This window comes from Hypomesus nipponensis, chromosome 22 (assembly GCF_054491055.1).
Source record: "Hypomesus nipponensis isolate SF chromosome 22, ASM5449105v1, whole genome shotgun sequence".
Lineage (NCBI taxonomy): Eukaryota > Metazoa > Chordata > Actinopteri > Osmeriformes > Osmeridae > Hypomesus > Hypomesus nipponensis.
The window spans coordinates 17,030,829-17,050,462 of record NC_140382.1 but is presented as its reverse complement, the minus strand read 5'-3'; the positions used below and the strand labels follow the sequence as shown (position 1 = coordinate 17,050,462).

At 49.7% G+C, this 19,634-nt stretch overlaps 1 protein-coding gene across 2 annotated transcripts; it reads left to right on the top strand.

Annotated features, from left to right (window-relative positions):
• The first annotated feature begins 1,592 nt into the window (after positions 1-1,592).
• On the top strand, positions 1,593-18,132 carry coro1cb (coronin, actin binding protein, 1Cb). Of its 2 annotated transcripts, none has more exons than XM_084687624.1 (11): positions 1,593-3,323; positions 7,892-8,091; positions 12,662-12,784; positions 13,840-13,969; positions 14,193-14,374; positions 14,671-14,790; positions 14,934-15,038; positions 15,450-15,595; positions 15,961-16,018; positions 16,402-16,644; positions 16,973-18,132. In XM_084687624.1, exons 1-11 carry the CDS (start codon positions 1,640-1,642, stop codon positions 17,090-17,092), a joined length of 3,111 nt encoding a protein of 1,036 aa, XP_084543750.1. In that variant the 5' UTR covers positions 1,593-1,639; the 3' UTR covers positions 17,093-18,132. The 2 variants fall into 2 exon arrangements, with proteins under 2 accessions (XP_084543750.1, XP_084543751.1); XM_084687625.1 differs by lacking the exon at positions 1,593-3,323 and adding an exon at positions 4,481-4,619.
• The last annotated feature ends 1,502 nt before the right edge of the window (positions 18,133-19,634 follow it).

Sequence of the window (19,634 nt, the reverse complement as noted above, 5' to 3'; positions counted from 1 at the left end):
GCTTGTTTGTCAGTCAAATGCTCTGCTCTCCTAAGCTATACTCATCCCTTAACCCTCCTCTTAACAAATTCACAAACGTCTTCCAACATCCATCAACAAATCTTTCATGGTGTTTGATATGTGAGTGGGATCTGTAAGGTCGTAGTGGACAATGTTGTTTGTTTGCTAGACAATAATAATGGCACTGTTCATTTAGCAGACACTTTATCTGAAGGGCATCCAGTACAGGGGGGATTCAAACGTGTGACCTCTTGATCTGCAGTCAAGTGCTCTAACCACTGAGCTACACCCTCACACATAGCTCCCACAACTACCAAGAACACGCGTGCCGATTCCTACCAATTCAAAGCCTGTTGATCTTGCGGTCTCTTGCATAATCTCTCCAAGCTATCATGTCACATGTTGAAGCCGGGTCTCTCGCACACACTTTCCAACAATCCAGTTCAAAGGCCACAGCCCTTGTGACTCTGATCCATGTTTCCAGACGGCCTTTATGTGGTCCCTGTTGTCAAAGCAAAGGTAAACACGGGATGGCTTTAGGAGGGAAGGACGCAGGACAGACACGGTTAATGACCGCTCGTTCTGGGATGCTGACAGGCCTGTTGCGGCTGCTTGTGTAGATATGTGCAGGATGAATCATTCGACTTCCAACCTCGAGTCAACACGTCTTTGGTGTGTTTCGGACTTGCTAACCCACTCCAATCAGGTACTGACATGCAAGAATGATACCCCGATATTGTCACGTCTCGAGGGGATCGACTCCGAATGGGTTGGTTTTGACCTTGGCAACTGGTGACTGATTCATTATCCTTGTTGTCTCATTTCCTCCCCAGTCCTCTGACTCACTGGCTGCAGTAAGACCCGCTATAATTATAGCCTAGCATTCCACACAGACAGAATGAGGTGGGACAGGGAGGTCAGAGAGAGGGTGGGAGGGAAAAAGAGGGATGGAAATAGAGAGAGTTTGGTGGAAGAGATAGAGAGCTGGTGTTGGAGTGGGATAGGTTTGACGCGAGGCCTATGCCACTATGACGCCTCACATTTATAAATCTCGGTGGGTTTGTGCGCTGACCCACTACTTGTGTCTTTCTGTGTTCTTCTCTCGTCACAGCGGGAGAGATAAACCATGGGCCAGAAGCAAGACAAGCCGCTGGAGAAGGAGGGAGACCCAGGCCATGGGGGGCAGGGGCAGAGGGAGGCGGGATCCGAGCCCTCGTCTGAACCTGAAGACCAGGCCAGCAGCATTGACAGCACTGGGAGCACTGGGGGCAACGGGAGCACAGACTGGCTTAGCGTCTGCAGCCAAACAGAGCAGTTAGATGATCTCCCAGCCCCCCTGGCAGACACCCCTCGGGGGGAGCCAATGAGCCCTGCTTTGGGCTCGGAGAGGGGGGCGGCGGGGGAAGAGGGAGGGAACGGGGGAGGGGACGGAGAGGGCAATGCTGTCACATGTAACGCCGAGCCAGAAACAACCCCGAGCCCACAGGAGAGGAGACAGCGCTCGGAGCCCACCGCACAGGAAGAGGAAGACGCAGAGAGTGAGACCATGGCAGAGAGTCGGAGCGGATCTGCCACGGGGGGGCGAGGGGCGAGGGAACCACAGGCGGGTCACGGAGACGCCGGTAGAGACGGCGAACGGATGCTCGCGGCCAATCATAACGGAATTCCATCTCGGCAGGATGAACGTTGGACACAGGCTGATGAGGTTGGGGACGTTTGTGATGGAATGGGGGTTCCGGATCATCTAGATGAAAGATCCTTACCCTCGTCCTCACACCTGACAGGTGACTCATGGATGAAGACAAGGGATGGGCGTGCACTGGACAATCATCAAGTCAGCGAAGGAAACACTAATCATGACAGCGTGAAGGATCATTTGGTCAGACTGAACATGGACGGTGAAACTGACAGACTCCCTGGCAACAACGTAACCAGGGACACCGCGCATCCCATAAACGCTGTTGAGTGTGTCACCGAGAGAACCAAGGGAGTTGGGGCTGACGTTGGCCTGTGTGCGAAGGTAGAGGAGGAGGAGCCCGGGTTCAAGATGGCGGCCGCCTCTTCCCCACCGAAGGTTCAGAGTCGCAGCGTTCCAGACAAGAAGAGGGGACCCTCAGAACGCGACACGTCTGCTCTCTCTCCGGCCTCCAAGCTACCACACCTCCAAAAGGCCTTCTGCTCGATGGAGCAATGCCACCTGGCTCCCTCCCCTCCCCTCCCCCTGGCCGTCCCGGGGGACCTTGACGGAGAGCGACAGGTTGCCGCCGTGCAGAGAGAGAGAGAGTTGGTCTGTTTCAGCGCCGTCACCACCCTCCCACCCGTCAGTCACCTGTTGCCCGAGAGAGAGGCCCAGCCCAGCGGTGACACGGCTGACGTGCAGGCTGAGACGGAATCCAACCCAGAGGGGAGGGCCAGGAAGAAGGGACCGCCGCCGCCTGTACCCAAGAAGCCCAAAAACGCCTTCAGTAAGATGTGGGCCAAGCTTTCCGAGGAGAAGAAGAGCAAAGGAGGTGTTCACCCTCACAGGGAGAAGGAGAGGAGGAGGCACGGCCAGCTGAACAGAGAGAACACCAGGGACCTCGTCCTCCCCTGCCAGAACCCGTCTCTGTTCTGGGACGAGAGAGCGACGTGCCCCGTGTCCTCCGAGGGCAACGTGTCCCCGGATGTAGATCCTGTGGATGATTTCTCCCAGGGCAGAAGAGAAGTTCACAGGGAGGATCAGTACAGAAATATTATCGATTTCGACGCCTGGGCGCGTATGGTGAAACGCTCCCGGGATGAGGAGCTGAAAAACCTAGACATGTTGCAAGTGAGACCTCCCGTTGAAACGCAGGTCAAATCTAAGGGTCCACCTCCTCCAATACCTAAGAAACCCAAAAACCCATTTGCGTCTTCAGGTGAGTTTCCTGGGTCAGAGGTCACAGCTGGCCCTACAGACGATGACCACCAGGAAGTGGAACCCGTCGTGTGGAGGACCAGGGTGGAGGACAACCTCCGACCTGACCGGGTCAGCTGGAGGGACTCCTGTGACTACGGCAACCGCCGAGAAGCGAGCTATGAAGAGGAGGGTAGCGATAGCGAGGCTGTGGAGGAGAGCGAGGTGTCTCGCTACAAGCCTGTGTCTGAGCTCATTAAGGAGACCAACCAGATGCACCAGAAGGTCAGACGTCACAGGGACTCGTTCAGAGGCCCAGACACCAGGCCCGAAGGCGGGCCAAGCGAACAGGGATCCAGCCTCAAGGTGTCCCAGATGAAGAAGACTTTCGACGCCACGAAGAAACCCGCGGAGAGGCCACCAGAGTCCAAGCCTCCGCCCAAGAAAGGTAGAGGCTTTATTGACGTGCTCTCCTCTTGCTCCACTGTCTATCTCTCTCCCTCAGTCTCTCCCTCACTCTCTATCTATCTCTCTCTCTCACCCTCCCTCACTCTCTATCTATCTATCTATCTATATATCTCTCTCTCCCTCACTCTCTATCTATCTATCTATCTATATATCTCTCTCTCCCTCACTCTCTATCTATCTCTCTCTCTATATATATATATCTCTCTCAAACTCTACCTCCCTCCCTTCTATCTCAGTTTTTCTTTTTGTCTCACTCTCTCATTTGCTCTCACTATGTCTGTCTCTAAATATACACATAAAGAAAGATAAATCAATCCTTGTATCTCACTGCCTTACAGATACCCACTGACACCTGAGAACCCTGTGTTGTAAAGGAGCTATTTTTGTCACATTTCGCATTTAAGCACAACTGTTCAATGGCTCGGAACTGAAAACGTACGTGGAATAAATTTGAAAATAGACATATGCACATTGGGGGAATCATCATAAGTATTCGTTTTAGTTAAGTTTACTAATGTGCTCCTCTGTGCAGTTGATGTGATCGGAACTTGATTACAGTAAGCTGAAGTCCGTCATACGAGCTCATACGGTAAAGATGAGATACTCAGTAATCACCACTTGAGGTCGCTTGAGCTTAGCAAATAAACGGTTAAAAAAAATCCTGGAACGATGGAAAGCAGTCTGGAGTAGTGGATGGCTTGATGTACTGGTGTTTTTATTCGATTTTAGTTTTATTATTTTACTGTGTAGATATTTGACAAAAATCAAGGAGGTTACTTCAATTTTCACACTATCTTTTGAAAATAATTTTCTCCTATAACACTGAATAAATACAGTCATTTGTCCATTGCAGGTGCAGAAACCTTAACACGAATATCACATTTAAAACCCTGGGTTGCGGTGTTAGAACAATGATTATGATTAAGAGTCATCATCATGATATGCATATTTCCATGGTTTCGTTGAAATTAGGTCATTGTTGTGAAGTTGATTATTATTATTAATGTTTGTATAATTTGTATTATCAGCATTTTATGAAAGTACTCATTATATGATTTTAGGATCCTGGGGATGCTAAGATCCTCATGCCTTAAATGAAATAGGTGGGGATGAAACTGGGCGTTGCTTCCGGTTCATAGACTTGCAGTCAGGAGGGAAAGAACGGACAAACGATTGTTGAGAGAAGGGACATCCAAACGGATAAGGGATCACCTATATTCATGTTTTCAGATTGATTACCTCGCGTTCGAGTGAAAACCTTGCATAGATTTAGGAGGTAAGTAAAATTCACCGGTCTCGATTTTGCATTGAACATCTTGCGTGAACATCTTGCGTGTAGGGCTGCGCACCATTTAGCTAGCTGATATGAATGGGAGAAACCAGAAGAACCATGGATACAATCTGCACTTGCGTCATAATAGCTCGCTGGCGGTGGTCTATTCTCCAAATCAGCGCAGCTAGCGTGTTAGCTGGTTTGCATACTATCCATCAACCTAGCTGTGTTTATATGGACATCTTCGTGCAGAAATCTGGATTTTGACTTCTAGCCTAGGTTCATGTATGCTCATTGGCTGGTGAAGTGTTTTCCAAAAAATGGGAAAGCACAAAGATAGCTAAGGAAATGGCTATCTAGCTATCATTAGCACATCGCTAGCTAGCAAGGGAGGCTAACTAGCAAGAAACACTACACAATTGCTTGTGTGACCGAGCCCATTGATTGTTTGTCTGCACATGCCACATTATTGCGTCCCAATATATCGCCATTCATAACTTCATGTGTATCAATGGTAGAATTCGAGGAATCTATGGCATACACGTCACTTTCAATGCCCATTCATCTAACTGCTTTTGTAATTGCTCTTTGGCTATCAATGATGCTTCCAATGATGTGCACTCAATGATGCTGGCTCACAAAGGTCAGGAAATGATTAATTTGCGTCTTCTGGAGGAGCAGAGCTCACTGGTGCTAGAGGCCAGTAATATTAACCAGCTGTTCAGAGATTAGATGGATGTGCATTACATCTGTTAGATTTGCCCATTGTACCGTCATTCTGCAATTTATGAGTTTGTAAGATGCTGCGGAACTGACACAATAATACCCAAATCTGGAATCCCAGCTGTGTTCCTAGCATAGATATCTCTTGTTCTCTTTAACGTACGTGGTTGATGTCAAGACAGCCTGGCTGAAGAGCCCCTGTCATGTCCTATGCCATGTTGAGGGGGAAAGTAGGTCAGCATGTGGAAACTAATAACCCATGCGTTGCACAGAGCAGGAGAAAGTCGCAGACCAGGAGGGCTCTGTGCGAAAGCCTCGTCAGTGGCCCAAATCAGCCACCGAGCCGCAAAACCATCAAAAGAACAAACTGTTCTGGCCCGACATTCCCAGAGTCTGTCAGTGCAGGAGACCAGACCTGGGGCCTGTTCAGCCCTCTGGAACATGTAGAACTCATGCAGGGTGTTTTATTTAGCAGACGCTTTCACCCAAAGCAACGTACAGCAGGGGGGGGGGGGGGTTGAACCTGAAACTTCTTGATTTGCGGTCAAACAGTACCACTAAGCTACATCCCTATATTGTCCATCACCATGGATGGTGCAATCTGATCCTCAGACCTGATCTTCTACACTTTAACACCCGTTGTCACCGGGAATAGCTCAGGGGTAGAGCATTTAACTGCAGATCGTTTGAATCCTACACCCTGTTTTGCTTTTGGATAAAAACGTCTGCTACATTATTATTAAAACTATTTAAGCATTCTGACCCCAGTCAGAAGAACCTCCAGCTACATCCTGAGCTGGTAATGCAGCCTTGACTGAGTGTTTCTGATGGATCAGAATAGCCTGTGCCCTCTGCTGAAAGATCCCACCCAGGGGGATATCTGAGTGGAGAGAGGGCCTGGTACAGAAACAACACCCTGGCCTGTACTGAGGAGAGGAGAGGAGAAGGGAGGAGAGGGGAGAGGAGAGGAGAGGGGAAGGGAGGAGAGGGGAGGGGAGGGGAGGGAGGAGAAGGGAAGGGAAGGGAGGAGAGGGGAGGAGAGGGGAAGGGAGGAAAGGGGAGGAGAGGGGAAGGGAGGAAAGGGGAGGAAAAGGGAGGAGAGGGGAAGGGAGGAAAGGGGAGGAGAGGGGAAGGGAGGAAAGGGGAGGAGAGGAGAAGGGAGGAGAGAAGAGAAGGGAGGAGAAGGGAGCAGGAGAGGAAAGCAGCAATGAGCACTAAATGCTCTCTGAACATATCTGAGCTCCAGTAATCAGTCTCAAGGTCTGCAGTCATGGCAGGAGATGGCTAGTGGGCGTGCTTCGGCACGGCTGCTAGAATGTCACACAGAACCTCCACTTCTCGTTCACACACCTTCGATGGAACGACGGAACAGCACGGTGATATGTCCCAGCTCCCTGAAAACGCCCCTGATTGAAACCCATTTATCAACCCACTGTAGACGGGCCTTTCTCACATTCTTTGCTGAACAAGGCTGAACGGCAATTTGTAATAATTCATGTAATTTATCAAAATCGATGTGTGGAGGGGGGGTTGGGAAGGGGTGTTTTGAACCTGCAAACTCGTGATCTGCAGTCAACAGTCAACGGCTGGGGGGTGGGTGCTTGTTGCCATGTGACGGGCAGATCGGAGTTTCGTCTCCACTTCCTGCAGATGGTCTTCTTCTGCTTCGACAGGAAACAGAGTCAGCAAAAGATGACCACGCTATGTTGGACTGTGCAGTGGTTAGCTGTTATTGTGACGTGAGCCTGTTAAGTGGTATCGGTGTCATTTGGGTCGAGAGTCTGAGTGGACGAAGACCATGATCACGAGCCCAGACTCTCCTGTTCTACCAGCCCCCCCCCCCATCTCAACCCAGACTCTCCTGTTCTACCAGCCCCCCCCCCATCTCAGCCCAGACTCTCCTGTTCTACCAGCCCCCCCCCCATCTCAGCCCAGACTCTCCTGTTCTACCAGCCCCCCCCCCATCTCAGCCCAGACTCTCCTGTTCTACCAGCCCCCCCCCCCCCCATCTCAGCCCAGACTCTCCTGTTCCAGCCTCTCCTGGTCCAGCCCCACCCCGGTTCGGGTTTGCTCGCTCGGACTCAGGGCTTGCCGACGCAAAGGCCTGGTAAACCAGTCTAGCAAGGAGGAGAGATGTGCCTTGAACACGCTGGGTAATCAGATACCAGCCTGCAAAGAATGGAGGGGGGGGGGTGTAGGCTTGTGGGGGTGGTGGAAGGGGAGGGGGGGTGGAAGGGGGGGGGGGGGTGATGGTGAGGCAACTCTATCCCCTGGTCAGGGCCAGCTGGACTGGGGAGTAAATCTGGTTTTGTGAGACTTCACAGGGACATTCACTTAGTCCTGCGTAAGTGTCTCAGTGTGCGCTGCAGTCATCTGAACGATGACATGGGCTGGCAGGCCAGAACCACTGTGGTTTCGTAAGTGGAAACGCCAGCCCTGAATAACGCTGAACTTAGTTGTAATTATGACACCTTTCTCTCTTCTCTCTCCTTCTCCCGATTTCCATCCCTCTCTTTTTTTTCTTTTTCTTTCTTCTCTCTCTCTGATGGCAGACATGTTCAGGCGAGTCGTGCGACAGAGTAAGTTCCGTCACGTCTTCGGCCAGGCGGTGAAGAACGACCAGTGCTATGACGACATCCGCGTCTCCCGGGTCACATGGGACAGCTCGTTTTGCGCCGTCAACCCCAAGTTCGTCGCCCTCATCATCGAGGCCAGCGGGGGCGGGGCCTTCCTCGTCCTCCCTCTACAGAAGGTGACCGCCGCCGTCAGGTGTCTCTGTTTGTGTCCTCTCTCCTTCCTCCTCTTCCTCCTCCTCTCCTCTTCCTCCTCTTCCTCCTTTCCCTCTTTTCCTCTCCTTCCTGTGTTCCTCCTCTCCATCAAACAAGAGGATGGTACTCTATTTGGTATGTTCGTCCATGCTAACACTCCACGTTCAGTAACGTTATCTGTGAAAGATTACGGAAGAAAATGTAGTAGCAAAAAGAGAGAGAGAAATACAGCAATGCTCTCATCGTTATGGCTTTAGAGAGCAAGCGGCTTGTCTGCAGGGAGAAGCGTGCGTGCTGCAACAGCCTGTGTTTCTCTTCCTCCTCCCCTGCCCCCTTCAAGGATAGCCCGCCTACTGTCAGCAGACATGACCATATATGGAAGTCCAGTTCTTTGCATGTCAGCCGAGAGGACCATTTCCTCTCTCTCCCCATTGGCTGAATTCATGTGTTGCCTAGTGGATTCTGGGACAGAGGGTTGAATTTTTGAGAGGGAATCTTTCCTCGTGAAACCTTGTCTTCTCCCAGTAAATGAGGACGTAAAGCAAAATACTTCACTTTCAGTGATTCTGAGTGATTTTTTATTTATTTTTTTTGTCCTGAGAAATACAGAGGAAGTTTCAATAGTGACACAAACAAAATGAATGAATTAGGATTGACAAGTTGTTATCCTGTCTCCATGTCACCGCCCCGTGTCACATCCTGGTGCCGGTGTGAACCACAGATACGATGCATGGCCCTTTAATCAGTGTGATATTACAGCTATTTCACGCACCCCCGCCCACTAGTAGGCTTGCCTGGCTGACCCTGGGACACTGACTGGGGGAGGGGCAGCAGAGACAAATGGGCCACATGGTTGATCAGTAAATATAAGCTATAGCAACATGATGGTCCAGCTAGCGTGGCAACAACAGAAGCTGAAATACGAGGTTTGCAGACCTGAAGCTTGATGATGATGATGATGATGATGATACCGTATTAATTAAGCAGAGGTTTTTATCCAAAGCCTCATACAGTTCAGGGGGATTTGAACCTGCAACCTCTCACAATGCACTAGCGCTGAGCTATACCCAGACCTTAGAAGACTCCCCTTATAATTGGCACCAGTTTGCCATAATATTAGCATGAGTCATTTTGACATGCATTATGTGGGACTGATGAAAATGCTGACTGGGTCGGTTGGATGCTCCTGGGTTGGTACTCTCAAACATCTGGTGGAACATCTGTTTCTGTCACTCACCCTGGACTTCAGCTACCCTGCTACACAAGTTACCATGGAACTACGACATAGCAACATTTACAGTAACAACATCATAGTTACACATTACAGTAAGGTTATATGAACTACCATGTAACTACATAGCAATATTTAGTCATTTAGCAGACGCTCTTTTCCAGAGCGACTTACAGTAAGTACAGGGACATTCTCCCCGAGACAAGTAGGGTGAAGTGCCTTGCCCAAGGACACAATATCATTTTGCACGGCCGGTAATCGAACCGGCAACCTTCTGATCAATAGCCCGACTCCCTAACCGCTCAGCCCACGCTCAGCTATCTGAGCCCCTGAATACCTATAGTAACATTGTAGGTACATAGTACCGATTTAATTACATAGCAATTCCTAAGTGCCAACGTCATTATATTTACAATAAGGTCTAATGAATGTTATTACAAAAGAGTGAGAAGGCACGTTATGGGTTAGGGGTGTAAGGCTGGGGTACAAGGCTGGGGTATAAGGCTGGGATATAAGCCAGGCAACGCCTGCAGAGGTGTGTAGAGGATTTGAATGTAGTGCATCTGTCAATAGCATATAGCTTTGTGCCTGCAGTCCTCTGGCCCGTATGATTAGCCTAGTTAGTGACCCGTCTTCAACCCCTAACTCTTCTCTGTCCATCCCTCTCTTTCTATCTATATATCGGTCTTTGTTTCGCTCAGTCTCCCATCCTCTCTCAAACCTTTTCTATCTCTCTTTATCCCTCTGTTTCCTGTTCTCTCTATCTCTCTTCCTCTATATGTATTTGTATCTTTCTTTTTCTTTGTTTTAATCACTTTTCAACCCCCTCTTGCCGTCACACTTTCGCTCTCTCTTTCTCGCTCTCTCACGCTCTCTCTTACACTCTCTCTCTCTCTCCCTGAGGGGATATTTACAGGAAAACATTTGTTAATTTATTTTGGATTTATCTTGATGCTGTTGACGTAAACTAACGTTTGTAAACTATGTGCCAGCTGCTCGTCAGTATCTTCCCTGAGAGCGGTGAGGTTGATAGGAGCTTAATATGAGGGGTCGCTTCTGAACAAACGGGTTTAAACAAGGCTGTTATAAAGTTAGTTCTCTAATCAGTCCCATAACAGCCAGGTAGGCTTAGGTTATCCAGCCAGTCAGGTTAGTGTGTCCTATCTTACACGTAACAAAACAAATATTCATTTAGCATATGCTTTTATCCAAACAACGTCGTCGACGTGCAGTCAGTCGGTCTACCTCTGATCTACACCCTTCATTCTAACTCTGGGGAAGACAAGATGGTGAACAGAGCAGCAGCTGTGTGTGAGCATTCATCCTAAATACTACATGTCTGCTGAAAGCCTTGGACAAACAGAGCCCTCTCCCCCCACAATATCTCCCCTCTACTCCCTCCCCCCCTCCTCCCTCCCCTCCAGCCCCTGTCCTCTTCACTTTGGGAGCAGAAATCAAAATGACTGTTCCTGCCCTCCCTCCTGGCTAGTTGTTACCGTGACAACTGAGGTAATGGCAGGGAGTGTAGCCCCATGGGGCATGTGATCAGATAGCTACTCCTTCACTCCCCCTCCCTTCTCCCCCTCACTGCCCCACCCCACCCCCCCTCCCCACTGCATTTCATTAACAGTCCTGGTGCTTCCTGCTATGTGCATTGATTACAATGGTGTGATAGGGAGAGAGAGACAGGGGTGGAGAGAGAGAAAAAGAGCGAGGGGGGGGGGGTTGAGAGACAAGTACAAGTTTTGGGGGGAGAACTCCAAGTTCAGCAACTATTTGCTGCAGGCAAAAATGCTGGGTTCTCTCCTGAAGACGTCGGGCTGCTATGAGGTGGGCTGGCACACATGCCACAGCTCTGACTCTGAGAGTTAAAAGCAGTCCTCTTTATCAGTGTGAAATGTAGAGATGCTGAGGTCACTGACATCACCACAGGCCCAACAACTTGTGAACAGAGGAAGAGAGAGAGGGGGGGCGGAGAGGGAGAGAGTGGGGGGGGGAACAGAAAGAGAGAGAGAGAGAGTGTGGGGGGGAGGAACAGAAGGGGAGGGGGGGGGGAACACAGAGATATAGTGGGGGGGGGGGGACAGAAAGAGAGAGGGGTGGAGAGCTGGCTAACACAAAGGCCTGGAATGAATTCAGGCAGAAGGCTGAGACCTGCTTTGCCTGCCTGCCTGCCTGTCTCTCTGTCTGTCTGTCTGCCCTCCTCTTTTCCCTGCCTGCCTGTCTGTCTGCCCTTCTCTTTGCCCTGCCTGCCTGCCTGCCTGCCGCCTGCCTGTCTGTCTGCCCTCCTCTTTGCCCTCTCTGTCTGTCTGCCTCTGCCGGTCTGTCCGACAGGATTACCCAGAGAGAATAAAGGAGTGTCCCTGGCCTGTCCTCATCCGTCATTGATCCGGGGGACAACCAGAGGTCACTGCTTGACCTCTGGGTGCATGATGTCATCTGGAGGAGCACTGATTGGCTGAATTAGCTTTTGTTGGGAATTTCAGCCCGTCCACGCTTTTAAAAATGCTTTTAAATGTTTAATCCGGTGTCAGGGGGGACGCTTGGTCGGGAAAGAAAAGAAAAGTGAAGAGAAGTGTTTGTGGAGACGAGCGTTATCTCCATGAACTCAGGACTGGCACCATATGTTCAGACGGACATGGGAGCTAAAGTGACATGAATGAGCATCTCTTCACCTTCTCCACCAGCTGGTTCTACCAAGCCGTCCTCAAGAACCCCCACTCTCTCTCTGTCTCTCTCTCTCACCAGCCCCCCCCCCCCCCCCCCCTTCATTATCTCTCTCCAGTCCTCCCACTCACCTTCTGTTTGTCTGTCTGTCCACAAACTGGTCCCAAAGACAAGACCTACCACACTAACCTGTCTCGCTCTCTCTCTCTCTCCCCAGACTGGTCGCATAGACAAGACCTACCACACTAACCTGTCTCTCTCTCTCTCCCCAGACTGGTCGCATAGACAAGACCTACCACACTAACCTGTCTCTCTCTCTCTCCCCAGACTGGTCGCATAGACAAGACCTACCACACTAACCTGTCTCGCTCTCTCTCTCTCTCCCCAGACTGGTCGCATAGACAAGACCTACCACACTAACCTGTCTCTCTCTCTCTCCCCAGACTGGTCTCATAGACAAGACCTACCACACTAACCTGTCTCTCTCTCTCTCTCTGCCCAGACTGGTCGCATAGACAAGACCTACCACACTAACCTGTCTCTCTCTCTCTCTCTCTCTCTCTCTCTCTCTCTCTCTCTCTCTCTCTCTCTCTCTCCCCAGACTGGTCGCATAGACAAGACCTACCACACTAACTTGTCTCTCTCTCTCTCCCCAGACTGGTCGCATAGACAAGACCTACCCGACCGTCTGTGGTCACACGGGGCCTGTGCTGGACATTGACTGGTGCCCTCACAACGACCACGTCATCGCCAGCGGCTCAGAGGACTGCACCGTCATGGTACGGACCCCAGGGCCCCTTTCACCTCGAGGACCACTTTGACTTATTTTAGTTTGTATAGCTTTTTTTCCCCCCACAAGCCACTGTCACAGAAGGATTCGTATGCCCACAGAGCAGCACCAAGGGGAAATAATCCCCCCGGTAAAAAAAAATACAGAAAAATGTTTTACATTTTATTTTAAACCGTAGGAGACGTTTAGTATGGGGTTAACTGGTCCTAAGTGGTTCAGTGTGAGAACACTGAGTGAGAGTTGTAATTCTACCGCCTCCGCTGGTGAGCTACACAGGCTCTGTGTGTCTTCAAGACAGAAATCAGATACTTGGATAGAATGACCTCACCCGACCAACCTCATAAAAGGTTGTGCTATTTAGACGTATTTGGTCTTCTGAAATGCAACAAGGATAAATGCTCTCTGCCCAGGCCCAATCAGCAGCACGTAGGCCTGAGCTGGAGAAGACGTCAACTAAACAAGTTCATAAAACAATCTTGGCTAAGTATGATTTGTTATGACTGCATAAGTAGATATTATAATCTGCATGTGTGGATGTTGCCGTTAATGGATTAAGCCTTATATAACTCAAACTCTTAAGTCATTGTTTACATGAAGGCTTTGCTCAGGAGTGGATGACCAGTGATGATATCAACTGCTGTGTATGTCAAGTCTTTCGTTTCAATCCTAAATCTGGTGAAAACACAGGCATGTTGTCATGCCAACTTGATTCTTCTCTTACTGTTCTGATGGGGCCTTTTCCCCTGAGAAGCACACTGCTGCCCTCTGCAGGCTGCTCCTAGCCAACACACCCTGTTCACACAGTGCCATGTGTAATGTAGGCTAATGCATTCATTTATCAGACAATTTCATTCCAAAGCAATTAGCAGAGGGAGATTTGAACCTTGATATGCAGTCAAAAGCTCTACCACGGAACTATTACCCATAGGCCCTCCCATCCTGTATAGGGCTGATAATGAGGGATATTGTGTCTAAAGGTTTGACTCGATGACATCCCAGAACTTGTTTTGTTACAAGTTCTCAAGATACTTTGTGTGTGTGCAGGTGTGGCAGATCCCTGAGAACGGCCTGACGGTTGCCCTGTCGGAGCCCGTGGTCGTGCTGGAGGGACACTCCAAGAGGGTTGGCATCGTAACCTGGCACCCCACCGCCCGCAACGTACTCCTCAGTGCAGGTAGGGGCCCCACCAGACTCCCATACCCCTGGTCCTGATCCTACCTCGGTCCTTGGTTGTTGATGCTAACCCCGTTGATGCTAACCCCGTCGATGCTAACCTTGTTGATGCTAACCCCGTCGATGCTAACCCCGTTGATGCTAACCCCGTCGATGCTAACCTTGTTGATGCTAACCCCGTCGATGCTAACCTTGTTGATGCTAACCCCCCTCCCTCCACTCAGGCTGCGACAACCAGATCATCGTGTGGAACGTGGGCACGGGCGAGGCCATGATCACGCTGGAGGACATGCACCCTGACGTGATCTTCAGCGCCTGCTGGAGCCGCAACGGCAGCCTCATCTGCACCGCCTGCAAGGACAAGAAGATCCGCGTCATCGACCCGCGCAAGGAGAAGCTGGTGGCGGTGAGGGGGGGGGGGACCAGGACCAGCGGGGAGCTGTGTTTACACCACATGGAGGAGCACACGTGCAGATACACACTCACACACACACACTCACACACAGACAGACAGTCCACCTAGACACACACACACACAGACAGACACACAGTCCACCTAGACACACACACACAGACAGACACACAGTCCACCTAGACACACACACACACAGACAGACACACAGTCCACCTAGACACACACACAGACAGACACACACACACACTGTCAGCCGCTGTCTCAAGGCCGTGCTGTCTCTCTTCCAGGAGAAGGACAAGGCCCACGAGGGGGCTCGACCAATGAGAGCCATCTTCCTCGCCGACGGCAACATCTTCACCACTGGCTTCAGCCGCATGAGCGAACGGCAGCTGGCCCTGTGGAACCCTGTAGGTCTCACACACACACACACTATCCTTAACCCTGTTGGTCCCCTCACCATGCATAAACAACATACACTAACCCTTGCTACCTCACCACACACACAAAAACAGACAGATCTTACCAGACCACAATCCTTCTCTTCTAACAGAAAAGCATGGATGAGCCGATATCAGTCCACGAGATGGACACCAGCAACGGAGTCCTCCTGCCCTTCTACGACCCCGACACCAACGTGGTCTACCTGTGTGGCAAGGTATGTCTGCTGCTGGCTCCGCCCCCCTCAGCAGGAACGTCCCCTTTGGCAGATTTGGCTTTCCTCTGGTAGTTTAATAACAAAAGATTAAGAAGAACTAGGATCTGAAGTGTAGGATCAGGACACTCACCAGAGCTGACGTTCTCTTCTTTCTTCCTCTCCAACCCTCTCCATGTCTCTCTCTCTTTGTCTGTCTCTGTCTCTCTCTCTCCCCGTCTCCCTCCATCTCCTTGTCTCTCTCTGTGTCTGTCTCTGTCTCTCTCTTTGTCTCCCTCCATCTCCTTGTCTCTCTCTTTGTCTCCCTCCATCTCCTTGTCTCTCTCTTTGTCTCCTTCTCTGTCCTTGTCTGTCTCTCTCCCGTTTCCCTATTCCTTTCTCTCCCTGTCCATCGTCCGTCCTTTCCCCCTGCAGGGCGACAGCAGCATCCGCTACTTTGAGATCACGGACGAGGCTCCCTTTGTGCACTACCTCAACACCTTCAGCAGCAAGGAGCCTCAGCGGGGCATGGGCTACATGCCCAAGAGAGGGCTGGATGTCAACAAATGCGAGATCGCCAGGTACTCGAAGCGGCCGCCAGCCATTCTAGACGAGTGAATCGGATGTTTATACTCGTTTGGTCCACTAGAGGGCGATGGGGATCGAATGTGTCTGGGTTAAGAGCATTTGACTGCAGAACAAGAGGTCAAATCCTCCCTGTTCTATATGCACTTTGGATAAAAGGGTGTGCTAGATGAATACTTGAATCTTTTTTTTCTAAAGATTAAGGAATTTCTTCTTTCATGATATAGATATATAGTAGAGTGACAGGACATTTTGGCGAAAAGAGAGGGGAGGGGGGTACAAACAGGAAATGACCCGGGGTGGAATTGAACCCATGCCTCTGCCTTCAATGAAGATGCATACTTCCATGTGTTTCCTCTAGGTTTTATAAACTGCATGAGAGAAAGTGTGAGCCAATCATCATGACTGTTCCCCGGAAGGTTGGTCATTTTCCTGCTCTTGTTACCAGACGTTAACTGCAACATCAAACCTGATTCAAATGTAACAGGACTTTAATGACACAGTATGATATTCACAAAATAGACCTGTACCGTCTGACTCCCTGTGCTCTCTCTTTCTCGCTTCCTCTATCCTCTCCCTCCCTCACCATCTCCTTCCGCCTCTCACTCTCTCCATCCTTTCTCCTCCTCCACCTCCATCCTCTTTCCTCCCCACCTCCATCCTCTCTCCTCCCCACCTCCATCCTCTCCTCCTCCACCTCCATCTTCTCTCCTCCACCTCCATCTTTTCTCCCTCCACCTCCATCTTCTCTTCTCCATCTTCTCTCCTCCACCTCCATCCTCTCTCCTCCACACGCACGCAGTCGGACCTGTTCCAGGACGACCTGTACCCGGACACGGCGGGGCCGGACTGCGCCCTGGAGGCGGAGGAGTGGTTCGAGGGGAAGAATGGCGAGCCCATCCTCATCTCCCTGAAGAACGGCTACGCGCCCGGCAAGAACCGGGACCTGAAGGTGGTCAAGAAGAACGTTCTGGAGAGCAAACCGGCTACGAAAGCAGAGCACACCTCACCGGCCCAGAAACAGGCCTCTCCACAGCCCTCAATAGTAAGCAGGAGTGGGACTAGACAAGTTGACAAGCCGACCGCATTTACAGGGAAGGCTAGCTTGAGAGAAATAACACACTACTACAGCAGATGTGGATGACCGTTGGAAGGAGCGATGCTAAGTGTTTTCAGATTGATTTAGTATTTGTAAGTGGAGACGAGTTGTGAGATGTCTGTCTGAGGGTTCTGACGATGTGTTGTGAGTGTGGTGGTGATGATGATGGTGGTGATGGTGGTGGTGATGATGATGATGGTGATGGTGATGGTGATGGTGATAATGGTGATGGTGATGGTGATGATGATGGTGATGTCCTCTTACCTCCCTACAGAAAAACGAGGGTAAGTTGGAGGAGTTGCTCCGAGAGGTCAAGTCTCTGCGCGACCTCGTGACCCTACAGGATCGCAGAATCGCCAAACTGGAGGACCAGGTCGCCAAGGTTGCCATGTAGGAAACGCCCCCCCCAACCCCACCCCCTCCCCCTTCTCAGGACCAATCCTCGGTTTGGAGAGAGTCACGTGGGCGGGGCCAGTCACTGCCAAATTGAAAATTCGGCTTCATCATTCCGCTTGGTGTTTTCCCAGTGACAATCCCAAGCACACATTCCAAGACGTTTTTTTTTCTCATCATGCCAACCCTCTCACTCCTTCCTCTTAAAACACTGACAAAGAAAAAAAACTCTTGCGATCCATCGTCCACCTTTTTACCGGGGATAAAACGTATAACTGCCATTTTTGTTGATGGTTTTGTTGAAGTCTTAATTATTTTTTTGGTTTTGTTATTGTTTGAAATTGTGGTCAAGGACATTCTGATTGTGAAGTTTGTACTTACTGCGATAATATCAATGATTTTATGTAAACCATCAGTATTGCCATATTCCCTTGATTTTCGTGCTGCCAAATTTAAACTGTGTGTGTGTGTGTGTGTGTGTGTGCGCGCCTGTCCATGCACTCCTAAATCCTTCATTTCTTTGTGTGTCTTCTCTCTCCTGTTGTACATTCCACAGGCTCTCATAGAAATGAATTAGTCAACGAGAAGAACTGGGTTTTTGTTCTCTCTCTCTCTCCAAACTATAGCTGTTACACTGTTGCTGACGAGTGAGAAACACGATTTTCTGCCCACAGCTCGTGTTCATAAGCATCAGGTGGGTGAATGTGAAGGGGCTCCTTCGGCTACTTTTAGCACCTGCTCTTTATGGGCTTTAGATTTTAACTGTGGGGGGGAGGGTGGAGGGTGGGGGGGGGAGGGCGTTTTTGGAGGCGGTTAGGAGAACCGTGGCGCTCTGGTGTAAATGTTGTGTAAATGTAGTGATGCCTCTGTCACTCTGTGACTGGTATTAAGGGTCAAGCTGAGGTAGGCCTCCCTGCTGTCTGTAAAGGGACCCCTCTCTCAGCACCTGTTTCACTGAACCCTCTGACAAATAGTCCTGTGCATGCAATAAAGATTTTACTCATGCAGATGTCTTCTCCACAATAAATCCCTTTGTTCTGACTTCTCTCTTTGAATGACTGTTTTGTGTGTGGTTCAAAAAGGACCGTGGCCAGTGTGTCTTTTAGCTAACCCAAATCCCACCAGTTTAACGAGCAGACTGTTGTTTCAAAGAACTGCTTAAATCAGCTGGATGACTCGGAAGACTGTTTTCATACAGGCTGTGTCTAAGGACAGATGTGTACATGTTATCACGAGACCCATTACTATGGCGTGTAAAAGGATACTCCGTAAGGAGAGATGTTCCCTAGCTCCCAGCAGAGTCACATCCAGATGTGCTTTTAAAACAAACAGAAAAAGCACGTAGCCACGGTTGCCGTTGCCATGGTGAGCCTATTAAACGAACCTCTCTGCTCCTGACTTCCTGTCCAGACTGACAGAGGCTGAGGGCCTCTAGAGGCTAAACTCATGTTCTAGCCATGCTGAAGGTCTCTGATAGGCTGTCTCTAGAGGTTATAGAACTCTGACAGGCTGGTGTTAAAGTGTGCAGGCCTCTGATAGGCTGGCTCTGGAGCCAGAGGGTCGGTGATAGGCTGGCTCTGTAGTTGCTTCAGAGGAAGATGAGAGCAGATATACAGTGAAGCATTTACTAGCTTGTCAGGATGTGGTCCTTTAACAAGCAGATAAGTTCTTAGCTGGTCATTTGTTTACTTACGTGAGAGTTTTCTAGAAAGGTTTTAGCCCGTCTCTTCCTCATTCTAGTTTGACAACGCCTTCTGCCTCTCTCTTCCCCCCTATCTCGACCACCCACATATTAAACGCCTTAGCTGGGAAAAACGCCAGTTTGAAGGTCGCTGTGTGGGATAAATCCCCTCTTTTGTCTATTTTGTCTGAAACTGGTTTGCTTTTATCTGGTACCATGTCCGTGTCAGAATCTCTTGCCAAAACATTTTCAGGCGTTGTGTTTGACCCTCAGTTCTTTATTATCAGTGGTTATCCGAATAGATAAGATGGTGTTGTGCAGAAATGTGCAGTAATGTTCAGAGGAGAAGATTTGTCACTTGGTGTCTGTCACACAAGGTTCCCTCTGTGCTGTGCCACAGTTTTGCTTTTTTAAACCTTTCGTATGAAAAAAATAGTGTGTTTTAAACCTTTTTTTAAAATAATTTAACCTTAGGAAAGAAATTTGTGGACATACAAAAGTTTCTATTGTTTCAATGTTTTATTTCTTGTCAGAAGAAAAAGGTTCTGTTTTGTTTGGAGAACAGTCCTGCACAGGGTTATGAAGCTGTGAAAGACAAAAAAGAGAAGCTGGAAACCAGTCCTGAAGTAGAGGTGCACGATGCACCCTGAATTAATAAGTATGTTTCAATCAGACATCCATGTTCTGTCTCCTCTTTCACAAGTCTAAACTGTATCATTACCATCAGAAAGTGGCTCACTTTCTAATCGCTTTCTGTGTTGTCAACGGGTGGGTGGGTGAGAGGAGACAAGCTAACGTCTTGTAACTTCCTGTATTACAGCTACCCCTCGCCAAGCATCTCACCCAGGATGACTCATCAGAA